Genomic DNA, 27782 nt, shown 5'->3' with positions numbered 1-27782 from the left:
TATGGCACTACTGGGATTTGTCAAGCCACACTCAGCTAGAATTCGGCGATATGCCACTATTACTCCACTGTTACCGAAGTGCCAGGTATCTTTACATTGGGGTGACACATCAGTCCCATCAGTCAAGTGATGGATCCGAGACCGAGTGTGTTGTGACACTGAGCGATACATATACTACTTTACAGACACTCACTTCTAGACCTAAAAACATATTGCATCCATTGCGTAGTTACCTATTACTCTTACCACCTTACTCGGATCCAGGGCAAGCACTCCGGATCGCACAAGGTAGCTAGTAAACCTCACTATAGTACATAGGATAAGAAGCCGCATTGTAATATCGCCGGCACAGGGTCACTTTCTTTAGATTTTGCCCTGCTTATGTTTGTATTATTGACCTCCCCATACCATTGGTAAAGTTTCTCACTCCGTTCTCATTAGTATTGTCTATTCATGCACAGGCCTATAGTTGCTTCCTTTTCTTTGATTTTACAGGAATGCCCATACAAACTATACATTTCTGATCGCTACTTACTTGTCCTTTGTTCATGTAAAGGTTTTGTATTGTTTCTTCATCCAAAATCAATAAAGACGTATATATCAACAACAACAAAAAAAAGAAGGTGGGCAGTATAATAGTCTGATTGCATTGCTTTCTCACTCAGGAGGAGCAGTAGTTTCCCGGGCTGAGGCATGCCTGTGTCTCACTATTGTATCAGGTGTTGGTTCACATTTAAGAAACGGAGGATCCTGTTGTGATGTTTTATATTTTCTCAACAGGCATAGTGTTTGAGCACTTAAAGTAGCATGGGTAAGGAATGTCTACACTAACATTCAGGAGACCTGGCATCAGTGGTATTGAGTTTTTCAGAGATACTCTTTGCTGCTGAGTCTCCTAAAATAAGTCAACAGCTGGTTGAGGTGCTTCTAAAGATATGTTCAGCTAAGCTGCTATCCTGGCCAAGACATGAAAGTTTGTGATGTCAATGATGGCAAGAACGCAGGAGGAAAATGGCACTAGTGAAGTTTACATATAAGATGAGTGGGCATCATTTGTGCCCAAAATGGAAGACCTGGACTTAGAAAATATCTTTTGTCTTTTTCTGCACCTCAGTAGGCGATGACGAGACATTGGCTATGGTCTAGATACCATTCTGAGAGATCACAGTTCAAAGGGTTGTAAAGGGACGTTTTGGATCTTAAGAAGGAATTTTCGGTTTTATTGGTCTGGCATGAGGTGGCTGAGTAGTCTGAGTGCTTGGGGAAGCATAGATTGAAGAGCCTTTGAAGGGAACTCTAATCTCTTTTTTGGAGAGGAAAGAGGTGGAAAATTGTGGGGTTACGTAAAGAGGTCTGTCAGAATGGTGAGGGCATGAAAATCTTGCAGACTGCAGGGAGGATGTTTAAGTAAGTAAAACTAAAGATGGCAAAAGTATAGCCATCATGGGTATCAACGTCACAAGGAAGAGCAACCCATGCTCTTTTCAAGGGTTCCGTTGATTGTGTCATGTGGTGTTTCTTATTCATCATCGAGGGTGGTGTTGAATGATGTTTCAATTTACATCAGGCAACAGGCTTACCACCAGTATCAATCGGTGAGTTGTCTGCAACAAACAGCTCTTTGAGAATCAGGTGGTCTCTAGGTCATTCATAAGTGAAAGACTTCGGAGACAGCCTTTGATAGAGAACAGGCTTGAGTCAATGTTCTTAAGGCAGATACCGTTACCGTAGATGTCTATCGACATCGAGAATTGTGTCCTCAATGTCTTTTTCCAGACGATCTCTGTTCTGCGGATTGACTTCTATGGAGTCAATCTTGGGATCTGGCTGTCTCTAACCAGGTGATTGAGAGGATGACTACTCCAGCCTACACATTTTCCTTTCTTCCTCCACTTTCAAGTCTTGTATAATCCCTCTGAGCCTTATACCCTCCTGGTACTTCAAAGTTCTTTTAGCAATTTAAACAAAAACAAAAAAGTCACACTCTTTGACAGAATAAGAAAACTAAAGGCACACCACCCTAACATTGCATGGGCAAGAGACAGCCCTATTCATCCCTCAAGAGGGACACCTTTCAAAAAGAGAAGGCACTGCTGAGGAAACAACTTCTCAGAAAATAGCAAATAATGTACTTCACTTGACAGCATGATGTTAAAAACGTCAAGTGAAAGTGAAAAATGGAAAGACTGGACAACATTTTCAGACAATGAACAGGAAGTGCACTTGAGATACTACTCATGGGAGCCAGAAATAAAATGCTGGTTCTATGAGGAAACCTACATCACACAACTAATATGGTAGGAATAATATTCCTGTACCTTTTCAGGAATAAATTAAATCTCTGCGCTACAGGACAGTGGCCACAGCAAAGATATTGGTCGGAAAGGCACTTTCAGACCAATATCTTTATGCTTTGTTGTGGCCAATATCCTGTAGCGCAGAGTTTTCATTTATTCCTGATAAAGTACAGGATTATTATTCCTGCCATATTATATGCGTTATATGTAGAGGCTATATCGCTGGTAGGCCTCTAGTTCCTCCTTGATGTGACTCAGGTTTATGAGGAAACTGCCAGTATCATGAGAAGGGAAAGCTTCTGGAGACCTAGATAGACAGGACACTTTGTCCACAGCTTTAAATGTAAACCTAGGAAGGCGTCTTCAAATGGGCAGGACGTGTTCTCCCACTCCTCCGTTCAACAGTCGCTGCACAGAGCATCTACCGCTGTGCCTCAGCCCAAGAGGGGGGCTACGAGAACCAGGTCTAACAAGGGAGGCCACTGGTGTTGCTGGTGGGCAGTCTGTGGACACCGCTGGCAGAAGGAAAAACCCAGCTGCCCAAACCTCAGTCCGTCTCCAGTAAGTGTGCAGCAGCCATGTGATGGCAAGGCGCAGGCTGGGCACAGCAACACAGCGAGCGGCTGGGCCCCAGCAATATTCGACTCGTGAAAGCAGTGGGGCCACAGCAGAGAGAAATCATGCTGATTAGACAAGGCGGTCATGTAACTCACAAGCCATAATGAGCACGGGCACTGGGCCTCCTTGACTGACACCAAGACCAGTTAGGGGGACCAACTGGCATGGGTGCTATGTCAGGACAGTGAGTGTAAATATTCAGGACAGAAGGACAAATTCAGGGCAGGAAGGAAGAGTCCACTGATTAGCGCACATCTAGAAGGGATTTTTTATACTGAACAAAGTAGTAGCCAGGTTTTCCTATTGCATGGCAAATAACATGAAACGTGTTTTAAATGGTGGTAGGAAATTACTGCAACGTAAACATCGAGATTAATACCTTCACCTTATAACTCTCACTAGTTCATGACAAGATTGATATACATTCATTCGGATTTTTGCAGATGCTTCCAGCATGGTTGCCCGACAAGAGCACAATGCCATGCCCTAGACAGATGTGGGAAAAGGCACACCCCCTGCTGCCACTACCCTAAGACACATTGTCATTCTGTACGAGACAATCAGCCAAAGTCAGAATGACAATGGGCCAGTCCTTAGTCTGTGTGAAGTCGGGGAGGGGCTGCCACAACCTCTACTGTTTAAGCGCGAGCTGGCCCCAATAGCAATACCATTTAAACTTTAATTAGGGCTTCTCCAGGGAAGCAGCACAGCTTGCTGAAATCCCCAAAATTACGGACAAATGGCGTCGATGAAAGGAATGATGACTGACAACATGCCAAAATAACAGACAGTCCGTGAAATTTACAGACGGTTGGTCACCCTAAGACCAGTAGATCCCTTGGCCATAGGGTAACTGACAAGACTCTGCCTTCTGAACCACCGCAGGACTACTCTGCCCCATAGCAGGCTAGGGGGTCCGGCTGAGCCCTGTTGGGGGGTAGAGTGACACCGTGGGACATATTACAGGCCTGCACGGGACTGCATGACATACCGTGCTGGATTCTAAGGACTCCAGTAAGTAAACGCGGACACTTTCGGGCTGCATACAGCGGACATTATATAGGGAACTGCCATGTCATGAGCTAGAGGAAAGAAACAACGCACGCTCAGAGACATGCTTACACAGTTGGCTGGAACTCCAGCCAAGGAGGGTGCACAAACGTAGTAATCAGCCCCAGTGCCTGAAGGGGGAGATAAAACCCCATTAATGTTATACTTAATGGAAGCGCTCTTTGCATCCTTACGCGAAGATATTCAAGCAGTGAAACAGGAGCTGGGTTAGAACTTTAAGGGGATTTAACGAGACCTAGTGGACGTGGGTGACAGAGTGTCCAACCTCGAGAATCAGGAGTCTGGACAGGATGAGGATATTAAACACATTCAGCAGGAAGTTCTACGATTGCGAGACCATCAGATTGCCCTACAAGCCTACAGCGAAGATCGCGAAAACAGCTCCAGCAGGAACACCCACATTTCCTTGGCACCAGTTAAGGCCGAGTGCACGGACATCATGGACGATGTGAACGTCCTCTTCCTACAGATACTGGAGTCGCAAGCAGACACGGAGATGTAGTTGGGCAGGGTTCATAGGGTGGGCCTCCATCGGGCAGATGAAACCCACTGCCGGACATCCTTGCCTGTTTCCACGACTTTCAACTAAAGAAAGACATTTTAAGTATGGCAAGAAATGCAACCCCCCCCCCCCCCAGAGTTCCATGACCACAGACTGTCATTGTACCAAGAGTTAGCGGCTGTGACACTTCAGAAACAGACTTGAGACCCGTTACGACCTTCCTCAGAAGCAAGGAGATGGCTTACAATTCGGGCCACATGTTCCGCCTCACTTTCCGCTAGGATGAAAAGCTCCATCGACTTAAATCCTTAACAGAGGCCTGGTGCCTCCTGAATATCCCAGAGGAGAAAGCGCCTGCCACGCAGACCTAGCAAGCATAAAGAGAGACAGCACATTTGGTGGGAAAGAGTGGCGATCCCACCTAGGGGCCTTTGCTCAGACCCTGCTTTCATGGTCTTGAAAAGACAGGCAGTCAGACAACCTTGCGAACAACCTGGAGAGAGACAAATTGACCGAGACCCTTCCGGGCCTGGGCTAACATGGCTTCTTTGCCATGGCGATCAGGCACTATATGGCTCTTGGAGCAGGGTTGGTGGGAGGCAGGCGACTTTGCCTCGAAAACCGGAGAAGGCCTTTGTTGACTCATCACCCAATGCACCCTTGGGACTTATCTGGCTACTACCAGCAGATATGGACAACTCTTTGTTAATGGTTCTTCACGTTAACCTTCAGAAATCACAGGCTTTCAAATTCTAAGATACACCTCTTGTGCAGACACAATTAGCTACCCAATACCAGTTAAAGTGTGCAGTCATCTCTATGTCCTACTTTAGTACCCAGATTGCCACCACAGTGGAGGATACCAGAGCCATCAACTACCAAGCCCTACTTGAACAGATCTGAAAACACTACCAGCTCTCATTGCTCAGAAGGTTGACGGCACTGAAAATGACCATGCGGCAGAGGGCTCCATCTCTTCCCACCGCCCCCCCCCCTCCCCTCCCCTCCCCTCCCCCCCCTCTACCCCCCCAGTCTCCGTACCATTTTTGCTGCCTGGCAGACAGCTGGCTACCGCTCAGTATGGCATGTTTGACTATGGGATTTATCCCCTTTGAACAGCTCAAAACTGACTATGGGCTAACAGAGTCATAGTGGCTGCGATACATGCAAGTTCGTCACTGGGTCACCAACAACCGAAATTCATAGGGGGTGCAAAGTACACTCACACTCTGAAAAGTGGCTATTGTCCAAGGACAGCGATCGATACCATGTCACTAAATTATATGCACTACTGTTGCACTCCCATACAGAGGAGGAAACTACAAGCAGAAAAGATTGGAACTTGAGCTGGGGCGGACTTGGACACATAAGGAATGGGAGGAGAGCTACTACAGGTCGAGGCATATCACATGTACTACAAGCATAGAAGCCACTGTTAAGATTGCAACCTACTGGTATCTAACTTGTGCTAGACTTCAGAGGCAACCCCAGCTGTAGCACAGACTGGTGGAGGGGCTGTGGGGCTCTCAGAACATTTCTTCACATTATATGGGATTGCCCAAAGCTCACGGGGTACAGAGATGCAGTCTTGGCCGATGTTGATACATACTTAGACACACAGTTGCCTCCCGTTACAGCATACATCATCCTATGATTCCCCAACCCACTGACTTTTCCAATGATATCACTTAGGGGGAGACACAATGGCCTGGCATTGGGAACAACATTCCAAACCATCATCTCTCACCCGGAGAACAGAGAAACTCCTGACACTCACGGCATGGCTACATAGGATATGGCATATGCTTGGTATGGAGAATCTGACCCTCACACTAACTTATTAACTAGACACCTATCAAGAACTTTCGCAACCATATATATCACTGCACTCTGCCTAATTTTTTTTTAACTATCCTGTCATAGATGCCTACACCGCCTACCGTGGCACAACGATGTGAACCATGGTAAGGTTGAAGACAAGTCGGGAGAGACACAAGGGAGTCACACACAGCTTTGGCACACTATACCGCAGGGAGTACAAAGGTTGGGGAAGATTTGGCCGTTTGTAAATTTCTGTCATGCAGCAGAGCAAGTATGTAGCTGCCGGCATGTGGTATTTGTCTTATGTTGCATTGAAAAAACAAAATACAATAAAAACAGATTTGAAACAAATGTAAACCTTGGAGGTTGCATGTTGTTTCCTTCTCATATACTTTGAAACTTTCTTGCACGTAAAAAACTGCAATACAGGGGGGTGTGGCTAGCAGCCGTGGAAAATGGCCGCAGCCTAGGGAAGCTCCAGGGTCAACGAAACCTCCCCTGCACATACATACATTTATCGGCGATTTTCTCACCTTAAACCGGCCGCCTGTGCTGTCGGAAGACCTAGGGTGTCCGCGGGTCTAGATCTGAAGCTCTCTGAACGATCCAGGCGGCAAGGACAACAAGGCGACGAAGCGGGGCCTGCCCCGGCGAGGTGAGCCGGGGATTACAGTAGAAGCAGAACCGACCGCGGTGGCTCGGTGAGACAGGCGGCTAGAGGCGCGAGGTGGGACTGCCCAGTCGCGGTTGAGAGAGGCTGCTCTGACTCCAGACGACATGCTACGCATCAACCGGCAGCGTATCTAGGTACAAGGCACCAGCGGGACCACGGCGGAAGAATAGCTACCGCTCCATAGATCCGACGGGGCCCCCGCCGGTGCGTGAGGCGGGGTTGTGGAGCGGCCGAACGGGTGTGCACCTTGCAACCCACCCGCACCGCTGTAAAGGTGAATACAGCATAGCTACGACATAACAGAAGCCACATAATAAGCTGGGAGTGCACCTACAGCCTGATTAATTCACCCCCACACATCAGCAGGGGGGCAGCACAACGTGGTGAACGATGCCATATTGTCAGGGAGGAGAGGGATCCCAGACAACGACGAACTTGTCCTGACTGACAGTGCAAAAGCCATTCCTTAAATGTACATATAGAGTGGGCCCAAGCAGACAGTGACAGTTCAGGAATATTACGAGCAGCACAGTAAAGGAAGGGCGGGGTTGCCAAACTAGACAGGCCGCTTGGGTTGTAATAGCCCTCTGGCAGGCAGCGATGACTACCTACCCCCGAACGTGACCTCCAAGCGCACCTCCCTCACGGCAAGAATGAGCGGCAGGAACACGAAAGGTCTGAACCAGGCGAAGCTCAAAAAATATGCCTACACGAAAAATATGCCTACACGAACGCGCAGTCGGACCCCGTAGATCAAGATGCTGCACCTGCGCCAAGTTTGAAAAACGCCGAAACCCAGGAAGTGACACTGCAAGACATAATGACCAAGTTGAATAACGTGCACACGTCTCTGGACTCGCGCATAGGGACTCTTTCAGTTGAACTCTCCTTAATTCGAGCTGATTTCAACAAAATGTCCACCAGAGAATCAGAGGTGGGAGCCATGGCGGTGACCTTAACAAATGACTCGGTCACACTTAACAAGTGCATCAACTCATGGCGGATAACAAGCTACTAGCTGCCAAGCTGGAGGACCAGGAAGGCCGGTCAAGAAGAAATAACATCTGCCTTATAGGAGTGCCGGAACGGACAGGTGGTCTGGCCCTTGACCTGTTTGTCGAAGATCTCATTACAAACTATCTCCAACCACAGGGCCTCTCCAATTACTTCTCCGTTGAAAGGGCGCATCGGGTCCCAGGTGGCAGACCGAAACCGGGGGCCCTCCTGCGCCCAATTCTGGCTCGAATTTTTAATACAAGCCGCACGTAATGCTCCTCTTTTACGTCTCGACAACGCTACCATCACCATCTTTCCAGATTACACAGCAGCAGTCACGAGGCAGCGTCGTGGCTTTCTTGAAGTCAAAAAGACACTTCGCGATCAAATATTCAATGCTGTTCCCTGCGAAATTGAGGGTGGAAGCCGAAGGTAAAGCATGGTTCTTTACGTCTCCGGAGGATGCACAGGAATGGCTGGAGGGTTGGCGCAAGGCCCAACGATCGGAACGCTCAGGAGGAGGCAACGGTCCAACCGGTGGGAACGGAGTAAGAGAAGGGCCGGAGTAGAGCTTCTCGTACTGAGGAAAAGGAGACGGAAAAAGGCACTGACACGAAAACGGTCCAGTCCTTGTGTATTATTAGTACCTAAGGCCCTCCCAGTTGGAATGGATGCAACTAGAATGGTACTACCAGACTAACAACGCAATGAAGAGGAGTGTCAGTGCGTGAATAGCGAGACAAGAACAGTCCACTGAGGGGAATCCATACCCTGCTGACAAGTAACATATGCGATCTATCAGAGAGAGCGAAGATGTCGCTACCAATGACGACAAAAGGGGGGTTCTCAAGGACAACGGACAATCGCTCTCACCCCCAAGTTATGGTATCGGGGAAGGGTACTAAGCACTCTGCACTGCTGGGGTGGCGAGTAGTTTTAAGTCCGTCAAGAAGGGGGGAGGGATTGTTATTGCAGTATTGTGAGTTATTGGTTAGCAATTTTAGAAGGGCATTGGCTAATGACTGGGTAGCATATGTTGGTCCCCGGAAGTACTTACGATATGATTCCATGATTGCACGCACGACTTACGACAGAAATGATGGTAAAGGAACCAAAACAGGCTAGATCACCAACGTCCCCAGTGTCTCCAGTTGCTCCTCTGTCACTGGTTACATGGAATGTCTGTGGGCTAGGGGATAAGATTAAGAGGGGTCTAGTTTTACAATATCTGAAACTCTGCAAGCCAGCGGTGGCCCTACTACAAGAAACACACTTGACGGGATCAACCTGTAAAGTGCTGGACCGGTGGGGGTTTAAAATGATTGTACACTCAGAGTTTTCCTCTGGATCGAGAGGAGTGGGTATTTTAGTAAAAAAGCAATTTCCACTGATAATTAACCAGACATGGTCAGATGACCAAGGTCGCTTCGTAGCTATTGCATGTCAATGGAAGGGGAGGCCTTTTAATGTGGCGTCAGTGTATATCCCTCCAGGACTCTATGCAGTGGCCCTTCCAGTGCTCAGTGAACTTTTGCCCGCTGTTGTAAATTGAAACAACGATGTGATTAAGCATTTACTAAAGACATTAATTCCCCTTTTATAGATCGTGTTTTCTCTGTTATGTTGGCCGAAGCTTGGACTCCATTTTGTATTGTCATGCTTCCACGTGTTCCCCACAAGAAGAGTCCAACCTCTGTGTTAGTTGCTCCTGTAATCTGCCTAGTAACAGTCTATAAATAGCTCCGTTGTCCATCTGGCACATGCCCAGACTTGACCACATCTGTTATCAGTTAGCCTTGCTTGACCATGTTTTCGCGGGCTCAAGGAGTGTGTTAGCTCCGCCCACATATTGATTCAGTATCGAAAATGACCATAAATGGTAATGTTCTTCGGCCTCATGTTGTATCCACCCACTTATGAGCCCCTCTCCTGTGTATAAAAGGGGACCATGTACGAAGGTTCTTTGTGCTACTCTATGCAATACTGAAGAGTGTTGTGTGGATTGTAGGACCACCCTTAAGGGTTAATAAATGTTGTCTTTGTACTTTGCAGTTTCCGTGCCAACTTCCTTATAGATTCCATTACAGGAGAGCGAACCCTTGTGTCCTGCGGGCCTAGCTGGGGCATGTATTCATCAATTGGCGCCCGTCACGTGGGGCTCATCGGCGACTCGGATGCTCGAAGGACTGGTCGCGACGAAGGTGAGGAATTTGGCCGGGGACGTGATCACTGCCAGCGGCGTCTTAGCCCTGGCATCCCGAGGTTTTTCTTCCTTCCCTTCCGAGCTGACCGTCTGGGTGGCGCCGGTCCTCGACTGAGACCTCTTCTGTCGGTCTTGCCGTGAAAGCCGTTTGGGCGATTGTGGAGCTTGGCAGTTGGAACCTGGACTCTTGATTGGTAAGAACCGGTGTACGGTACTTGCTCAGAGTTTTTGAAGCCTGATCTGGCTATTTGAGTTTGATTTGTGATGACTAGTCATATTTTGTATTTGTCTTTGTGAACATATATGCGTTGCAACACATATAGGCAGGTAATGTGGAGAGATTTCTCCGGAGCTGTGTAACTTTGAACGGCGCAACGATTAAGTGCCATTTTTCTATAATATTGCATATTTTGCATTATTTCTGAGCATGCCTGCTTTCAGCGCACTCCGTAAGTGGTGTTGCTGTTTTGGGAACCGGTTGAACCTCGAGGAATCTGCTCCAGCTCCCCCAGAGGGGACTCCTAATGTATGTGAAGCATGGTCTTTCTTCCATAATGTACAGCACAGTATGGAGGAAATATACAAAAAAAGATCCTGAGTTGCGATGGCCTTTGTATGGATCGTTTGATATACGTAAGATTGAGTATGTGGAACAGTGTATGTGTAAGCGGCGTGCTCGTCAGGATATGTTTGTGTGTGTACGGTTGTGGGTGAAGGAGGTGCGTGAGCGAGAGAAGCGTGAGAAAGCGCTGTTTGATAAAGAACAACGAAAGAATGATCATGTGCGAGCACAGGAAGCGAAGCGTCGGGAGGACAGAGAGCAGACGGACAGGCAAGAGAAGGAGCGTAGGCTACAAGTTTCGGGTCAATACGCTGTTCGGCAGCCACTTTATCCTGTCCTTAATAATCTTGATGATGATTTTTATTTACTAGATCGTTCTCCGCCCCCTTATGTCGGCGCATCTGCTCCAAGGCCGCAAGATTCTGTCCCGGGTCCGGGTAAGGTAGATACGCGGTCCATGTTATCAGCCGAACAAATGGCTGAGCTTCGGCAACTTTCCTTCCGTGCACTTAAAGGCAAGATATCCATAGAGGAATTATTCCATACTTGGGGGCCGTGGCAGGAGAGAGATAAATTGTATTTTCTGGGTCATTTCGCGGAGGAAGTGATTGATGCTTTCCGGAAACGTTCTGGTGTTTTTGAGCCCGACGAAGTGTCATCGGATGCTAAAGCATTGCGTAATGGTGTTCTCTTTTTCTAAGGCTCCAGATACGGCTCGGCGGCTGTTCGCCTTGCGGGACGAGGTGCTGGTCTTTAAAGAGAAAGCGCGCCAGCGAGCAGGGGAGGAGAAGCAGTCGGATTCGTGCATAACAGAGGGCCACTCATCCACCTCCCAGTCAGATAAGGATGACATAGTGCATGTTAAACCAATGCGGGAGGCGGCGCCTTTGTATGTTCCTCCTAAAGGAGCGGGGACTAGCTCGGATATTACCTCCGCCGATGCTAAGGGATATTTTGTGTATAATTGGGTTTACACTCCATGGCATAGGGCTGATGTTATGGCATTGAAGAATGCGCTGCCCGACCCCCGCAAGAATCCAGCGGCCTTCTATGAAGTTGAGGGGGCCTTGAATTCTTGCGTTATGACTTTAGCAGATATAGATTTGTTCTTTGGGCTTATTCTACCACCAGACATGTGGCGATCTGTGCGAAAGTTAGATGATGTTGCCACTTTTAAGGCTCGATGGTCTGAGCTGGAGGATGAGGATAGGGAGAGGAAGCCTGCGCAGAAACCGCCCCAGAATATTTTAGATCTCCCTGCTGCTATTGTGGCTAAGTTGAAGACAATTATCCCCCCTAAAAAGATTGACTGGAATATGTTAGCTGCATGTAAACAGAAAGTTGACGAGTTAGTTGCGGACTTCTTTACGCGCTTTGAGGAAACGTTTCATGATTTTAGTGGACAGTCGCTTACCGACGATACGGGACGCCACCTTTTTGCGGATAAATATGTAGCTAATCTGCTGCCGGCAGTTGCGGCCCGTCTAAAAGCGAGTGAAAGTTCTTGGTCCTCCGCTACACCGACGGCCCTCCTGACTATCGCCCAGTATTATGAGCGTCAGGAGCAAGAAGCAAAGGGCCAAGAGGAAAAGAAGTCGAAAGATTTGAAAACAAAGGTGATGTTGGCGCAAGTCTATGGCCCGCCCCGACGGGGTAGTAATAGAGGTAGGGGAGGATCTTATGGCCCTCCCTCGGGCCGATCTGATTTGAATAGGAATCAATGTGCGTATTGTAAGCAATCGGGTCATTGGGCTAGGGACTGCCCGGTGTTGCATGCATCGCGCCAGGGGCCTACCCACGGTGGCCCGCGAGGTAGAGGGGGTTTCTCGAACTTTCGAGGGAACTCTAATGAACAGGCTCGTTTTGACTCTGCTGGGCAGCACCGAGATAGATCAAATGTTTTCGATCGCCAGCATCAGTATCAAGCGTCAGGGATTGACCGGTCGGGGTACCATGACTCTCAGCATGCATAGGAATGCGTTGGATGGGGGTTAGAATCAGTTGAGGTGCCGGTCGATCAGAAGGGCCCTTATGTATCGGCTGAGGTTTTGGGCTCTACTGATCAGTTCCTAGTGGATACAGGAGCGACACGTAGTGCGCTATCTAAGCAATTGGTTCCGGGGGCTCCCCCATCCGGCTTAATGGTCACATCGGTAGGGTTTGACGGTACACTCTCCCGAAGCCCTCTTTCACAGCCCCTCATGTTTAAGGTTGATTCTTTTTATGCACCCTGTCCGTTTCTGCTTGCCCCGTACACACCGGACAACATTATGGGTCTTGATATGTTAAAGCATTTTAGGGCTACGATCCGCTGCTCCCCTGCTGGTGTGCGGGTAATATTGAATGACAATTACCCCCGATCTGAACGGATGTGTGCGATGTCAGAGGATGCGCTGTTATCTACCCTCCCTCGTGCTTTGTGGGCAACTTCGGATACTGATGTAGGACAAATGGTGATTCCACCGGTCCACATTAGCGTCCAGGAGGGGGCGGTGTTACCACGCCTCCCACAGTACCGTATTTCCCAGGAGGGTGAGGAGGCTCTCATACAGATAGTGCAGGATTTGATAACGGTTGGGGTAGTCGAGGAAGTCCCCTACAATGTTTGTAACAGTCCGATTCTTCCCATACTGAAAAAGGATACGGATGCCAGAGTTTATCGGTTTATAATTGATTTGAGAGAAGTGAACAAGATCGTGATACCTCAATACCCAGTGGTTTCCGATATCACGACGTTGCTTACCTTGGTCCCGCCTACGGCGACCATGTTCTCAGTGATTGATTTGAAGAATGCCTTCTTTTCCATTCCTATTCACCCTGATAGCCGATATCTTTTTGGGTTTACATTGAATAATAGATCTTATCGTTTCTGTAGGATTCCCCAGGGCTATACAGAAAGCCCTAGCATTTACAGTCAGGCTTTGAAACGACAATTGGATTCCTTTGTTCTGCTCGAGGGGGTCGCCCTCATTCAATATGTTGATGACATCTTGCTGGCGGCTGACACCCTGGAGTTGTGTGAAAAAAGTACGTTATCCTTACTTTCCTTTTTAGCGTCCCACAATCATAAGGTATCTAGGAAGAAATTGCAATTCTGTAGACCAAAGGTGACTTATTTGGGTCACCTTTTGTCTAAGGAGGGACGTGCACTCACACCGGATCGTATCCAAGTAATTTTGGATACACCAAGACCGTCCACACAGAAGGATGTGCGTGCATTTTTGGGCCTTGTTTCTTTTTGTAGACAGTGGATATTGGGGTTTTCGCACATAGCTAAGCCATTGTTAGCCCTCTTGACAAAGGACACGCCTATCCCAATCCCTTGGTCAGATGAGTGTGATACTGCTTTTCAGCAACTACGACAGGCCCTTTGTTCAGCACCAGTGTTAGGGACCCCGGATTATGCAAAACCCTTTTCGTTGTATGTGCATGAGAAAGATGGATGTGCATTGTCAGTTTTAGTGCAGATGCACGGCGATAAGCAGCGCCCATGTGCATATTTTTCGGCTGTACTTGATCCTGTCGCCCGAGCATTACCAGGGTGTTTTCGCTCGGTTGCGGCGACAGCTGTGTCAATACGCCAAAGCGAGGGAATTGTGTTATCTCATAAGCTGTTGGTATTAGTCCCCCATGCTGTCGATGCCCTGCTCAATCAAACGAAGACGCAGCATTTGACCAGCGCCCGTTTAACGGGATATGAGTTGACGCTTTTGGCTCCTCATATTACGTTGAAAAGGTGCGTAACGTTAAACCCGGCAACATTGTTGCCATATCCCGAAACCCAGCCTGAGGCGCGGAAAGCGCATGATTGTATTCTCGTGACTGAGGAACAAACAAAGGGTCGTATTGATCTCCAGGATACGCCCTTTCCAGATGTAGATGGAGAACTGTGGGTGGATGGATCCTGTCTGAAGCTACCAGATGGTACGACTTCAGCAGCATATGCAATTACCACATTGCAAACGATAGTGGAGACAGCACGAATACCACAGAAATCAGCTCAAGCAGCGGAACTGATAGCATTAACACGAGCATGTGAGCTCAGTACAGGACTATGTGTGAATGTTTATACAGATAGCCGCTATGCCTTCGGAGTAGCGCATGACTTCGGCCTACTCTGGAAGGAGAGAGGGTTTTTAACGTCACATGGAGTACAGATAATGCATGGAGAGTTAGTTCATAATCTTTTAACTGCATTGACATACCCAAAGAAAATTGCCATCGTTAAGTGTAGCGCCCATAGGAAAGTGGTTGATAAAGTTGGAGAAGGGAATGCGTTAGCGGATCGAGTAGCACGGGAGACTGCGATGCAGCCCGGTACTACTGCCATGTATGTAGTGAAGTCACAGGTGGAGAGATGGCATGATGCGAAGGAGGAAGTGCGAGAAATGCAAAGGACCGCTTCTGACAAAGAGCGGGAACAATGGGCTAGCGAGGGAGAATTGGATGATGAGGGTTGCTGGAGAAATAAGCAGATGGATAGATGGAAATTACCCACGGCCTTTGTACAACCTATGGTTCAGATGGCACATGGGCTAGCACATGTTGGAGCTTCCGCAATTGTGAAATTGCTCACCCAAGTCTGGGAGCATCCAGAGATTGCTAGCACAGCAAAGAGGGTGGTGCAGACCTGTATGATCTGCCTGAGGTATAACCCTGGAAAAGGTACTCGAACTCCAGCAGGAGGATTTGTGACACCCACTGCACCCTTTGAGGTTCTGCAGATGGATTACATCCAGCTGGAGCGCTGTAATAATCTGAAGTATGTTCTAGTAGTGGTCTGCGCTTTCAGCAAATGGGTTGAAGCGTACCCTACGAAAGACAATACTGCAATGACTACTGCGAAGCTGCTGCTGAAAGAGTTCTTCCCTCGATATGGCGTCTGTAGACTTCTGTGGAGTGATAATGGCCCTCACTTTGTAGCGGATGTTATAAAGTATGTCTTGAAGGGCCTAGGCATCACTCAGAAGTTCCACGCCGTGTTTCACCCTCAGTCTGCAGGACTAGTTGAGAAGTATAATGGTACACTGAAGCTTAAGATCGCCAAAATTCAAGCTTCGACGTCTTTGACTTGGCCAGACGCTCTGCCACTGGCGTTATTGTCAATTAGATCAGTACCGCACTCTCGAACTGGCCTTACACCATATGAGGTTGTCTTCGGACGCCCAATGAATATTTGGGGTCCGCCAAAACCTAAGGCTGTGCATGATGTACCTTGTGTGATGATGAGTGATTATCTGGCACAGTTAACGGATAACTTGGTTTCTATTTATCAACAGGTCCGGGAGGCGCTCCCTGATCGGTCTACCGGCGAAGGACATGGTCTCCGGCCTGGTGACCATGTCATGGTGAAAGTCTTCGACAGAACGAACAGTTTGGAGCCGAGATGGGTGGGCCCTGAGCAGGTCCTCCTCGCAACGAGGACGGCTGTGCGAGTCTCCAACAGAAAGAATTGGATCCACTCTCTGCACTGCAGGAAGGTGCCGCCCGGATTGGTGGAACCTGCCGTGCTGACCGATCAACGAGAAATCTTGGCTGCAGAGACAGGCCGTGCTGCGGAGCCAAACGCCACTGAGGAGCTCTTTCCGGACCACACGACTCCTGGAGGAAGGCGATATCATCTTCGACCAAGGAAGTGAGTTTTCCAGTACCGGGACATACTGTCAGAACGGCCCTTGGGTTAGTGAAACGGAGAGCCGATGAGGCAAGGGGGGGGGGATCAGCCCTGCATTAGTGTAGCGACACCCGTCTTGGCCCGCTGGTGAAGAAATCAACCGCTGCCCAAGGGGAAGAGTTCTGGCAGACTTTTAGTTTCAGGAAGATATTGGGTTTTATTTTTGCTTTGATATGGAGAAAAAGAAAATCCTTTGTGCGTTAGGGTTCATGTTGACAGTAGCCATTGTTGGGATAACCACATGGTTCGTGGAGGATGTAACTCCCGCTCGGAAGATTCTTGTGTTGACAACTCCGGTGCCTGAGGAGCACTACTTTTATACATTACCGTATCAAGAGTTGAAGCATCGACAATCTTACTTGAATAACACTTTCATCCAGATGCTGCATCATACCCACGTTGCTACGAATGCTACGAACTGTTGGATATGTGGGATGATGCCAGCTCATCAGAAGAAAGGAGGAACGCCATTTATACCACTTCCTTTCTCTCATAATGGCTCTTGTAGAGCATGGTATACTTTGCTTTTTGCCACTCGGAAACCGACAGTGGGACGATTGCTTTTTAGACTTAATAAAGAATGCCATCAGGACAAAAATGGGTATCCACAAGCGAATGGGACAATTTGGGAGTGGGAAGAGTACCGACCAGACAATGAATCCATTCCCTACATCTTCACGAACACAAGAGACACTGTGGGAAAGGACAAATTCGTGATTCAAGTAGCACAAGCTCAGGCGGACCTGTGTGTCCAGAGTGTGGGTTTCATCCCTGTTGGTGTTAGTGATTGCATTACTGTTCTGAATATTGATGGGTTGAACAATAGTACCTTCTTAGCCTCCCATAATACGTACTTTGTGTGTGGAAATAAAGGTTATTACCGTCTGCCGGCTGGGTGGTCTGGGGTATGCTATGTATCATTTCTATTACCTCCTGTATTCCTAGCACCCGCATCTTATCATAAGGATCTGAAATTATTGAATAATGTGACTGTAAATAGGTATAAGCGTACTTTATCAATTGACGATGTAGATCAGACTGACACCAGTCTGCAGCAGTATATTGATTTTAACTTAGGACTGTTTTTCTTTGTTGGAGCTGCCCTGAACAGTAGGAAGATCCGAAGATTAACAAGAGTGGTAGAAGCTGTGACAAATCAGACTGCTGCTGCTCTTGGGAATCTTACGGAGGAATTGCAAATTACTAGAATTGTTGCATTACAGAATCGTATGGTATTAGACGTTATGCTAGCTGACAGAGGAGGAGCATGTAAAATTATTGGAAGTAGCTGTTGTGTGTTTATCCCTGATCATACGCCATCAGTTTATAATGCCATCAATAAACTGCATAAAATTGCAGCTGAGATCCATACAGAAAACGGCACTTGGTCCTTTTCTGGATGGTTTTGGGGGTTAATTACCGCCTGGGGATGGAAGGTTCTAACTGGTCTCTGCATTATTGTAGCGGTTCTGTTTTCGTGCTGTATCTGCGTTCAATGTGGTCTCTTGCTCTGCTCATTATGTGTATCATTCTGTATCCCTGATAAGAAAGCTATTGCCGATGTTGCCCACCAAAAACGTTTAGCTAAAGAAGTTGAAGGAATGATGACAATTGACATGCATGATGATTATCCTAACAAACCGGATGTCTTCAGTAAATGCTGAAAGGGTCGTCTGTTGTAAATTGAAACAACGATGTGATTAAGCATTTACTAAAGACATTAATTCCCCTTTTATAGATCGTGTTTTCTCTGTTATGTTGGCCGAAGCTTGGACTCCATTTTGTATTGTCATGCTTCCACGTGTTCCCCACGAGAAGAGTCCAACCTCTGTGTTAGTTGCTCCTGTAATCTGCCTAGTAACAGTCTATAAATAGCTCCTTTGTCCATCTGGCACATGCCCAGACTTGACCACATCTGTTATCAGTTAGCCTTGCTTGACCATGTTTTCGCGGGCTCAAGGAGTGTGTTAGCTCCGCCCACATATTGATTCAGTATCGAAAATGACCATAAATGGTAATGTTCTTCGGCCTCATGTTGTATCCACCCACTTATGAGCCCCTCTCCTGTGTATAAAAGGGGACCATGTACGAAGGTTCTTTGTGCTACTCTATGCAATACTGAAGAGTGTTGTGTGGATTGTAGGACCACCCTTAAGGGTTAATAAATGTTGTCTTTGTACTTTGCAGTTTCCGTGCCAACTTCCTTATAGATTCCATTACAGGAGAGCGAACCCTTGTGTCCTGCGGGCCTAGCTGGGGCCTGTATTCATCACCGCCCTTCCAGAGGGGGAAATGATAATTGGGGGGGGGGATTTCAATGCCACTGTTAACTGGACTTTAGATCGACATCCCCCTAAACCTCAGACTACAGAAGTATCTCGTATAGAGGGCTTCGTAATAGCACTTGGCCTGACTGAGGCCTGGAGATGCCGTCACCCCACGACAGTTCACTTATCAATCAGGAGTGCATAACAGCCTCTCGAGGATAGATTACTTCTTAACGTCAGCGGACAGCTTACAGAATATAGTGGACATTGAGATACGGCCGAGGGGAATTTCAGATCACTCCCCGGTGGTACTATCATACACGTGTTATGTTACGTTATAAAATTTTTGTATAGCGCCTATCACCATCGGTCTCTAGGCGCTTAAACAGAAAGAACACAACATACTGTCACCCCGAAGCCCTCTACTGTCTCCGATTAGGCCGAGGATATAGCTTTTTTAAAAAGGTGCATCTTGAGTTTTTTCCTGAAGGAAAGTAGCTGTGTATCTTCCTTCAGACTGGCCGGTAGCGCATTCCAGAGTTGCGGAAGAATCACCGAAAAGGCCTTGCCTCCTTTAGTTTTTAATTTAAATCTGGGTTGAATCAGGTTGGAAGCTTGACCTGAGCGCAAAGTTCTGCCAGGGACATACCTCCTCAGGCGCTGCTTAATGTAAAGCCCCAGAGTGCCTTATGGGCCACACAAAGACATTTAAATTGAATTCTGAACTTCACAGGCAGCCAGTGCAGCTTCCAGAGGAGTGGGGTTGCATGAGCGTTTCTCGGTAGAGAAAAAAATCAACCTGGCTGCATCATTCTGTAAGACCTGCAACTTCCTCAGCAACTTCTGTGGTATACCCAGATACAGAGCGTTGCCGTGGTCTAGCCTCGAGATGACTGTGGCAGAGACGATGGTTTGTAGGGTGGAGGCTGAAAGAATGGAAGTCAGCTTGCCTCATCACACCCGTGCAGGAGCCCACCACCGCCAAGACTTGAGGGGCCATGGTGAGGTCTGCATCAATTTTAAGGCCTAGACTTTTTACCACTGTACCGGGAGAGGGGGTTCTTCCTAATTCCGGGGGCCAGTATATATCACCCCAGGGATTAGCCTGGTTGGTGAGCACCAGCACCTCCGTTTTCTCAGCATTCACTTTCAAAAGATTGTCAGTCATCCAATTGACCGTGAATCTGAGCACGTTCCTCACTGATTCCTGGCCCTCCTTAGTTTCGTCTAGCTGCACCAGTAGCTGAGTATCGTCTGCGTAGTTAAAGATTTCACAACTCCTACGCGAGAGCTCCTCCATCAGCAGTTGCAGGTAGATGTTGAAGAGTAGGGGGGAGAGAGCGGACCCCTGGGGTACACCCCATGTCACTTCATTAATCCCAGACAACTGGTCCCCCATCTGAACCCTCTGAGTACGTGCCACCACAGGGTTAGGCAACGCATTTATCCCATTTACCCTGGCTACTTACACAATCCCAAAATCCTCAAAGACATCACCACTGCAACAAAACACTATTTCCAAGAAAATATGACATCGGTCCCGTCCTCAATCACCCTTTGGGAGGCTTATAAAACAGTGGTCCGTGGCCAGGTCATAAATGCGAGAGGCGGCAGGAATTGAGTGCCATTAAGTCAGAATTACACAATGCTGAAGACCAAACCCAACATCGGGATCGGCCCAATCCTTGCATATTAAGCAACAGGAATACAGAGAACATTTGGGAGAGGCGACTGAGTCTAGGTTGCAAACTACACAACATAAGATATATGAAGTTGGAGATAAGGCGGGTAAACTTCTGGCCTGGCTCGACAAACAAGAGCAGGCACAGAGATGGATAGCGCAGATAAAATCACAGGACGAAGTGCTAGTATCTGATCCACAGGAAATACTAAATAGGCTAGCCGAATATTTCAAACAGGTCTACGCGACATCGTCAACCACAATGGTTGAGGAGGCACAGGCCTTTACTAAAGATATCAAAATGCCCAAGTTATCTACAGAGGCAACCCTCACTCTTGAAGCTGACCTCACGATGTAAGAATTGCAATTAGCAATTGGGTCTCTACAACCAGGGAAAGCAGTGGAGCCTAAAGGCATACCCATAAGGCATACCCATCAAACTCTACAAAAGGATGGCTGGCATGCTTTCCCCGCACCTACTAAATCTGTATCTCGAAAGTATGGAAGCGGGAGAGTTCCCGCAAGACCAAAGAACGGCCACCATAGTAACGATTCCCAAACAGGGAAAACCTCCTGAGGAATGCACTTCTTACCGCCCAACTTCATTACTTAATGCGGAATCTAAAATTCTCGCTAAACTTCTGGCGACAAGACTAACCCACACTTGACGACCCTAATTCACCCGGACCAGTCGGTATTTATGCCTGATAGAAGCACGGCTCTTAACCTAAGGCGCCTGCATGGAGGGATGGCCCGTATACCGTATATCCAAGAATCAGCTGTTATTCTCTCGTTAGACGCCCGCATGGCGTTTGATATGGTGGAGTGGCCCTTCCTTTTTGCGGTCCTTAGACATTTAGGCTTCGGCCCTACGTTTTGCATGTGGATACACCTGTTGTATTCGAAACCCTTGGCGCATGCCACAGCAAATGGTCATATCAAAGGACTTCCCACTGGGACGCGGAACTCGCCAGGGATGTCCCCTTTCCCCATTGCGGTTTGCTCTAGTGCTGGAGCCGCTTGCGGCGTGGATTAGATGGGAACCGGCCATCCGGGAGCTCAAGTGGGCGGAAGGCTGGGAGGACCGCATCTCATATGTGGATTACGTACTACTGTACATGACATCACCCAGGCGTTCCATTATAGTGCTTCTAAATATCTGAAATTTACGGTCGGTGCCCGGCTACACTATTAATTGGTCTAAGTCGGTCCTCTTTATACTTTATGGCCCACCACCGCAACTCCCTAAAGATTGCAATCTTCAAATCGCAACGGAAAACTTTAAGTATTTAGGTATCTATGTGACACCTAGGCCCAATGAATTCATTTAAAAAAACGTATACCCCCCCTGGAACGTCTGAAACGTGACACGACGCATTGGCACACTTTGACGCTGCTTGGAAAAGCAGCACTTTTCAAAATGATGGCACTCCCGCGATTTTTATATGCCTTAGAAAATACTCTGTTTCCGGTACCACCGAGCTATTTCAAAGCAATAAGGGCAGAGGTCTCTAGCTTATTGTGGGTTAACAAACCGACGCGTATTGCCATGGATAAATTGGTTAGAGGATGGTATGACGGAGGCATAGCTCTCCCAAACATACAACTGTATTACTGGGCAGCACAGTTAAAAATAATCAATGGATGCACGCCCAATAGACAGACCCCGCGTTTCAGGCAGACAGATACGGGATGGTGGACGAAAGCGTTTTGGCAGCACTATATACCAAAAAACGGTCTACCGCATTAATCCGACCAACAGCACATACAGTCAGCATGTGGTACTCAGCAAACATAAAATTGGGATAGCAGGGGGTCATCACACAACTCACTCCACTCTGGGATACTCAGCGGCTTGGACGCCTCAGAAATAGTATGGGATTCCATAAATGGGACGCAATAGGCATCTCTACGGTGGGAGAATTATGGGTTAAGGGCGAGATGATCACGTTTGAGCATCTGCAGGAACAAAACGAACTGGCACCCTCTGAAATATTCAGATACATGCAGATCAGACACGCACTACAGGTAGTTATACCACCAAACACCACATTGCCGGAGGCTTCTCCCCTAGAGGATAGGCTATTGACCGATTATATGCCCAAAACAGCCACCTCTTTCACCTACCATAAACAAGTTAATAGCTTACCTGAACCAACACAGGCACTGAGGGAAAAATGGTCCGCAGACCTGGGGGATCTCAACGAAATGGATTGGCAGACGGCACATTCGTCCCCACGCGAAGTAGCAATACCCTCGAGATTGAGATTAGTACAACTCAAAATATTGCATTGCACGTATTATACTAGATTAACCTTAAACAAAATAGGGAGTGCTTCACATCCATTCTGCCTGCGGGAATGTGGGGAGGAGGGTACATTTTACCATACTATATGGCAATGTCCAAGGATTGTACCATATTGGGTAGCAGTGATGAGGACTATATCGCAAGCAGAGGTAGTATCAGTGGTACCAGAACCCAAGAGATGCCTATTAAATATATGGGAACCCAATGATTTAACCCACCCAGCATAGGACTGGGAAGCTCTGGGGATGATGTTCGCCAAGCGAAATATAGCTAAATTGTGGGACTCCAGATGCTCACCAAAGCTTAATGAATGGTGCAAAGACATGGACAGAGCAATGATTGCAGAAAAAGCGGCATATGTCAATCGAGGCTGTCCCCAGAAGTGGGGGAAAGTGCGGGGAGCGTGGAACAAGTACAGGGGCTATATCTGTGATTCACCCAGGCTGAAGACTGAAGAAATTTCCGATTAAGGGGGAGGGGGGGATAAAACTGAATGTATGGATTATTAAATGGGATCTTTCCTGTATTCTGTGCAAAATGTTGAAGGAATCTGTGCCAACTGATAGCAATGAGTGTCTAGCTTATTTGACTTTATTATGCCCTGAACTTAAAACAAAGATAAAAAAAATAAAAAAAACTGCAATACAGTTCTTGAAACTGCCTATGTGGAGTCCACCAGTCTATAGCCAAGAAACAATTTAGCCTACAGTAGGCTACTAGAGAGTGCTGTTGCTCATATGGACATCAACATCCTCTGTTCTATAATGGACAATAGATCTATGAAAAGTGCCTCGGGGTCCACAAATATATTGGGTTATTATTCTGATGTTTAGGACTATGATTATGAAGATTCCACTATGCAGCCATGTATTTATACTGAAATTTCAGGTTCCCTACAAAGGCGGAGCTACTCAAATCTTTATAGTGACAATTTTACAAAGTAGAATCAACAACAGTTTGAAATTTCCAGAATTTTATGGGTGAGGGAAATTGGTGTATCGATGCAAGCAATACTTTTCCCAAGACTGCACTACCTATCTAGTTTTAAAAATTTGTTGGGATTTTGAGACATCCCTGGGTACAGCCAAGTTGGGCCCACCTGGTGCAGCAACCCACCATTGTAAATGTCTTCAAATTTTCCTCATTTCACACTCCCCCATGAAGGGTATTTTTAATGTGTGGTAGGTAGGCCCTTCTAGGGTACCATTTTTACAGGGAGAAGATTGGTAATGCAGTATAGTAAAATATGTGCTTTTAAACACGGATTTGCCCAATTTGTTATTTAATTCCAATTGCAGGTGAGTATTCACAGTAAAGACTTTTTGAAAATTATCGCTCACAATTTCTTGGCATCAAAGATATCCCAACATTTTGAGACAGACAAATGAGACCTACAGCTAAACACAGAACTTTGAGTACTTAAAAAAAATGATTTACTAATATGACACCTGTATTCACTTTATTATTCATTGTCAATATGCATAGTTTCTGCACAATAACAACTCACTGTAAACAGCTCAACTGTTGGCTTAGAGTTCTTCAGGCTTTTTGGCACAGCTTTAAATCTGTGTGACCGGAAGAGGACGTAATGATGTACTACTTTAATAAACGAGCTGTTAATACAAAATTTTACTCATGAAAACATTATTGCTATTTACACTTATTCCCCTTCAAGAGCACCGTTTCGTAAATACTATGAGATGGGAAAACATTGAACAACCTTAACAAATGATACATTGCTTAAGTTAGAATGTTCTCTAGTTTTCTGAAATGCATAGCATTCTGGGTCTAATCAAGGGTTTCACACGCTTCTCACACAGATTACAAATATTTAGAAACTACAAAAAATAGTACTATTAAACATTGCCTACTAAAGGGCAAAAATTGCAGCAAAAAAGAAAAAGAAAAAATCTCCTTGCCCAGATGGTTGTACCATAATCTTTTTTTTGTTGATGTCTTTGTTGGGTTTTTTTAAAGAAAAAAAAACAGTTTCTTTAACAGCGCTTTTCTTTCTTTAAAAAGAAACTGCCATATTTTCTGTGGCTTCTTTTGAGAAAATCAGAAAGCATGGCCTGCAAGGGCGCATATTTTCCCTAGATACTTTGTGGGAGGAAAAGATATGAAGGCTTAACGACTACCTGGTCTAAATGTCATAAAAGGGTTCAACATTCTAGGCAGAAAAGGATAAACAGTCAAGAGGTTGCAGGAACAAAACAAAGATGAAACAGAAAAATAAAACTGAGATGGATACCTTGAGACTTTCGCAAGACAGTGCAGGCCAATTTACTTACTAGGAACAGGTTGAGGATGGACAGCTGTTGCAATTTGTTCCACTGCTTGTGGCCTAATTTCAGAAAGAACTTGATTTGTGGAGCTTTGATGTTCAATTAACTTTACTGCAGTAAGTGCATCAGGTCCAAACATCTGTATGTCCATCGAAATCAGACATACTAAGACATCTGTAATAAACAAAGTCATAGTGAACAGAAAAATATAATGGTGCACCATGCAAATAGCTCATATCCATAACTGCACAAAAACAGAAGAACAAGTTACTTAACTTCAGTAATAATTCATCCGTAAGAGACATTAGTAGTTATAGATTCCTTACCTTAGAATTACCACCAGGCGTCGGACTGGATCCGGAGAAAACTTTTCGTAGGAGTACCCCTGCGCATCGTTAAGTGGCGCCTGTCGACTCCACTCGTCGTCGTGGTCACCGGGATGACGTCACGGTGTCTACTTAGATGCCGCCCCTGTGCGTGGATGTCAGTTCTGACACGACTTTTCACGCCAGAAGCGCAGAGCCATGCAAGACACGGACCACTGCTTCATATAACTAAGGCCCTGGAAGGGAGTCCCCATCCCTAGAAGTCAGTTCGCAGAACGGGGAGGATGGGTGAGGCAGTAAAGAATCTATAACTACTAATGTCTCTTACAGATACATCAGCGAAGGTAAGCAACTTGTTCATCTGAAAGAGACCCTAGTTATAGATTCCTTACCTTAGAATAGATACCCCAGCAATGGCAATCCCGGAGGTGGGTCTGTAAAATAACTTCGCACCCGTAAGTCCTGGAGAACCGAACGTCAGAAAAAGCAGTTGTTCCGGACTTGGCTGTACAGGCAGTAATGTTTTGTGAGCGTGTGCAGGGATGCCCACGTGGCTGTCTGGCAGATGTCAACCAACGGCACTCCACATCCCAAAGCAGTAGCGGCTGCCGTCGCCCTGGTAGAGTGGGCGCACAGTCCTACTAGAGGTTCCTTTTTCGACAAAGAATAACGAAATGGTTACATACCAGTAGGAGTAGTTTTGCAGCTTGAAGATTTTTCTAGGTTCACATGCTGTGCATTATTCCGCCATCTAGTGGTTTGGTCCGGAATTGTCTTTTATCCCCCTTGTTTTGGTCGCTGTCGACTACCATTTGGTGCCAGGTACATCCCCTGAGTGGCATCAGACGGTATCCTTGAGGTCGACGTGCGTGGTGGCCATCTTCCGATTCTTTTTTCTGTTTCTTTCTTTGGTTTGTAATCCTTGAGATGGTTGTAATAAACAGTGATGTAATCCTTTACTTCCCCACCTGCTTGTTGTCCTTGTAGGGGAGGCCGGTGGGTCGCATGTTAATCAAGAAAATTCATCAAGCTGCAAAACTACTCCTACTGGTAAGTAACCATTTCGTTTTGCAGCGTGAATCCTTTTCTGGATTCACATGCTGTGCATTAGAATATGTAGCGGTTTCTCCCACCTTGGGGAGGCTGTGGTGAAAGGAAGCCTTTGAAAACATGTGTTGAAGTACCCTCTGTCTAATTTGAGCTTCCTTATTCATCTGTATGTCCACGCAGTAATGCTTTGTGAAGGTGTGTGGTGATGCCCATGTTGCTGCTGCGCAGATGGAATCAATGGGTACATTGACCATAAATGCTAGCATTGCTCCCTTCTGTCTAGTGGAGTGCGCTGTTGGTTGCATTGTTAGTTCCTTTTTGGCCTTGTCATAACACACCTGGATAGCTTGTACTATCCATCTTGCAATAGTTGCCTTTGTGACCGCAGATCCTGTGTTGGTATGCGAGTGTGCAACAAACAATTGTTTTGCTTTTCTTTTCTGTTTTTTGCAAGTAATACAGTAAAGCTCTCCTAACATCCAGGGTAGGGAGGCTTCTTTCTGCTTTAGTTTCTGGGTTTTGAAAGAAAAAGGGTAGCAGGATATTTTGATTTAAGTGATACTTAGATACCACCTTTGGCAACAATTCTGGGTTAGTTTTCAAGATCACTTTATCCTTGTGGATCTGTAAATAGGGTTCTTGTATTGTCAAAGCCTGTAATTCACTTACTCTGCGTAGTGATGTTATAGCAATGAGAAAGGCTGTCTTTAGGGTAATATGTTTGATGTCTGCTGCATGCATGGGCTCAAAGTGTTTCTTCATCATTTGTAAGAGTACTGTATTTAAGCTCCATGTTGGTACAGGAGCAGCTCTAGGTGGAACTATTCTTTTGGCTCCTTTTAGGAATCTTTTTATGACTGGTCAAGTAAAAACGCTTTTGCATGATTTTCCTCTTGTGTATGCCACTATGGCTGCAAGGTGCACCTTAAGGCTTGAAAAATTGATGTTGCTGTCCAAGAGGTAAGTAAGATATGGGATACCATATTCTTGTGTATTTATGGAACTGATCCCGTTGTTTGCAATGCACCATGTGGTGGATCAATTCCATTTTGCTGTATAGCATTTCCTTGTGGATTTTGTCCTTGCCTCCGAGTATTTCCATGGTTTTTACTGGTAGATTGAGATGACCAAATTCTATATATTCAGGTGTCAAGCTGCTAGTTGCAGTGTTGCTGGTTCCGGGTGAAAAATGTATCCCCGTTGCATTGTCAGCAGGTCCTTTTCTGTTTTGATCCTGATCATTTCTCCCTTGGATAGTTCTAGGAGGGTGGAGTAGCATGTTTGCCGTGGCCAATGAAAGGCAATGAGAATAATATTTGTTCCTGGCTCCTTTGCCTTTTGTAGCACCCTTTGCATCAGGGGTATTGGTGGAAAGGCATAAACAAATGTCTGAGACCAATTCAGTGAAAGTGCATTTACCCTTGACAGGTGGTGTGGAAACCTGGAGG

The 27782-nt window shown here is 46.6% G+C and overlaps 1 protein-coding gene across 1 annotated transcript in view; it reads right to left on the bottom strand.

The window, feature by feature from the left end:
- ARID2 (AT-rich interaction domain 2) overlaps positions 1 to 27782 on the bottom strand; it is a 1055333-nt gene that overhangs the window by 515905 nt on the left and 511646 nt on the right. Inside the window, exon 11 of the mRNA XM_085653362.1 lies at positions 24965 to 25132. Within this exon, the coding sequence (XP_085509488.1) occupies positions 24965 to 25132 (168 nt within the window). The remainder of the gene's footprint in view (positions 1 to 24964; positions 25133 to 27782) is intronic.

This window comes from Triturus cristatus, chromosome 4_1 (genome assembly GCF_964204655.1).
Source record: "Triturus cristatus chromosome 4_1, aTriCri1.1, whole genome shotgun sequence".
Classification (NCBI taxonomy): domain Eukaryota; kingdom Metazoa; phylum Chordata; class Amphibia; order Caudata; family Salamandridae; genus Triturus; species Triturus cristatus.
This window is presented reverse-complemented; position numbering and strand designations above follow the sequence as displayed.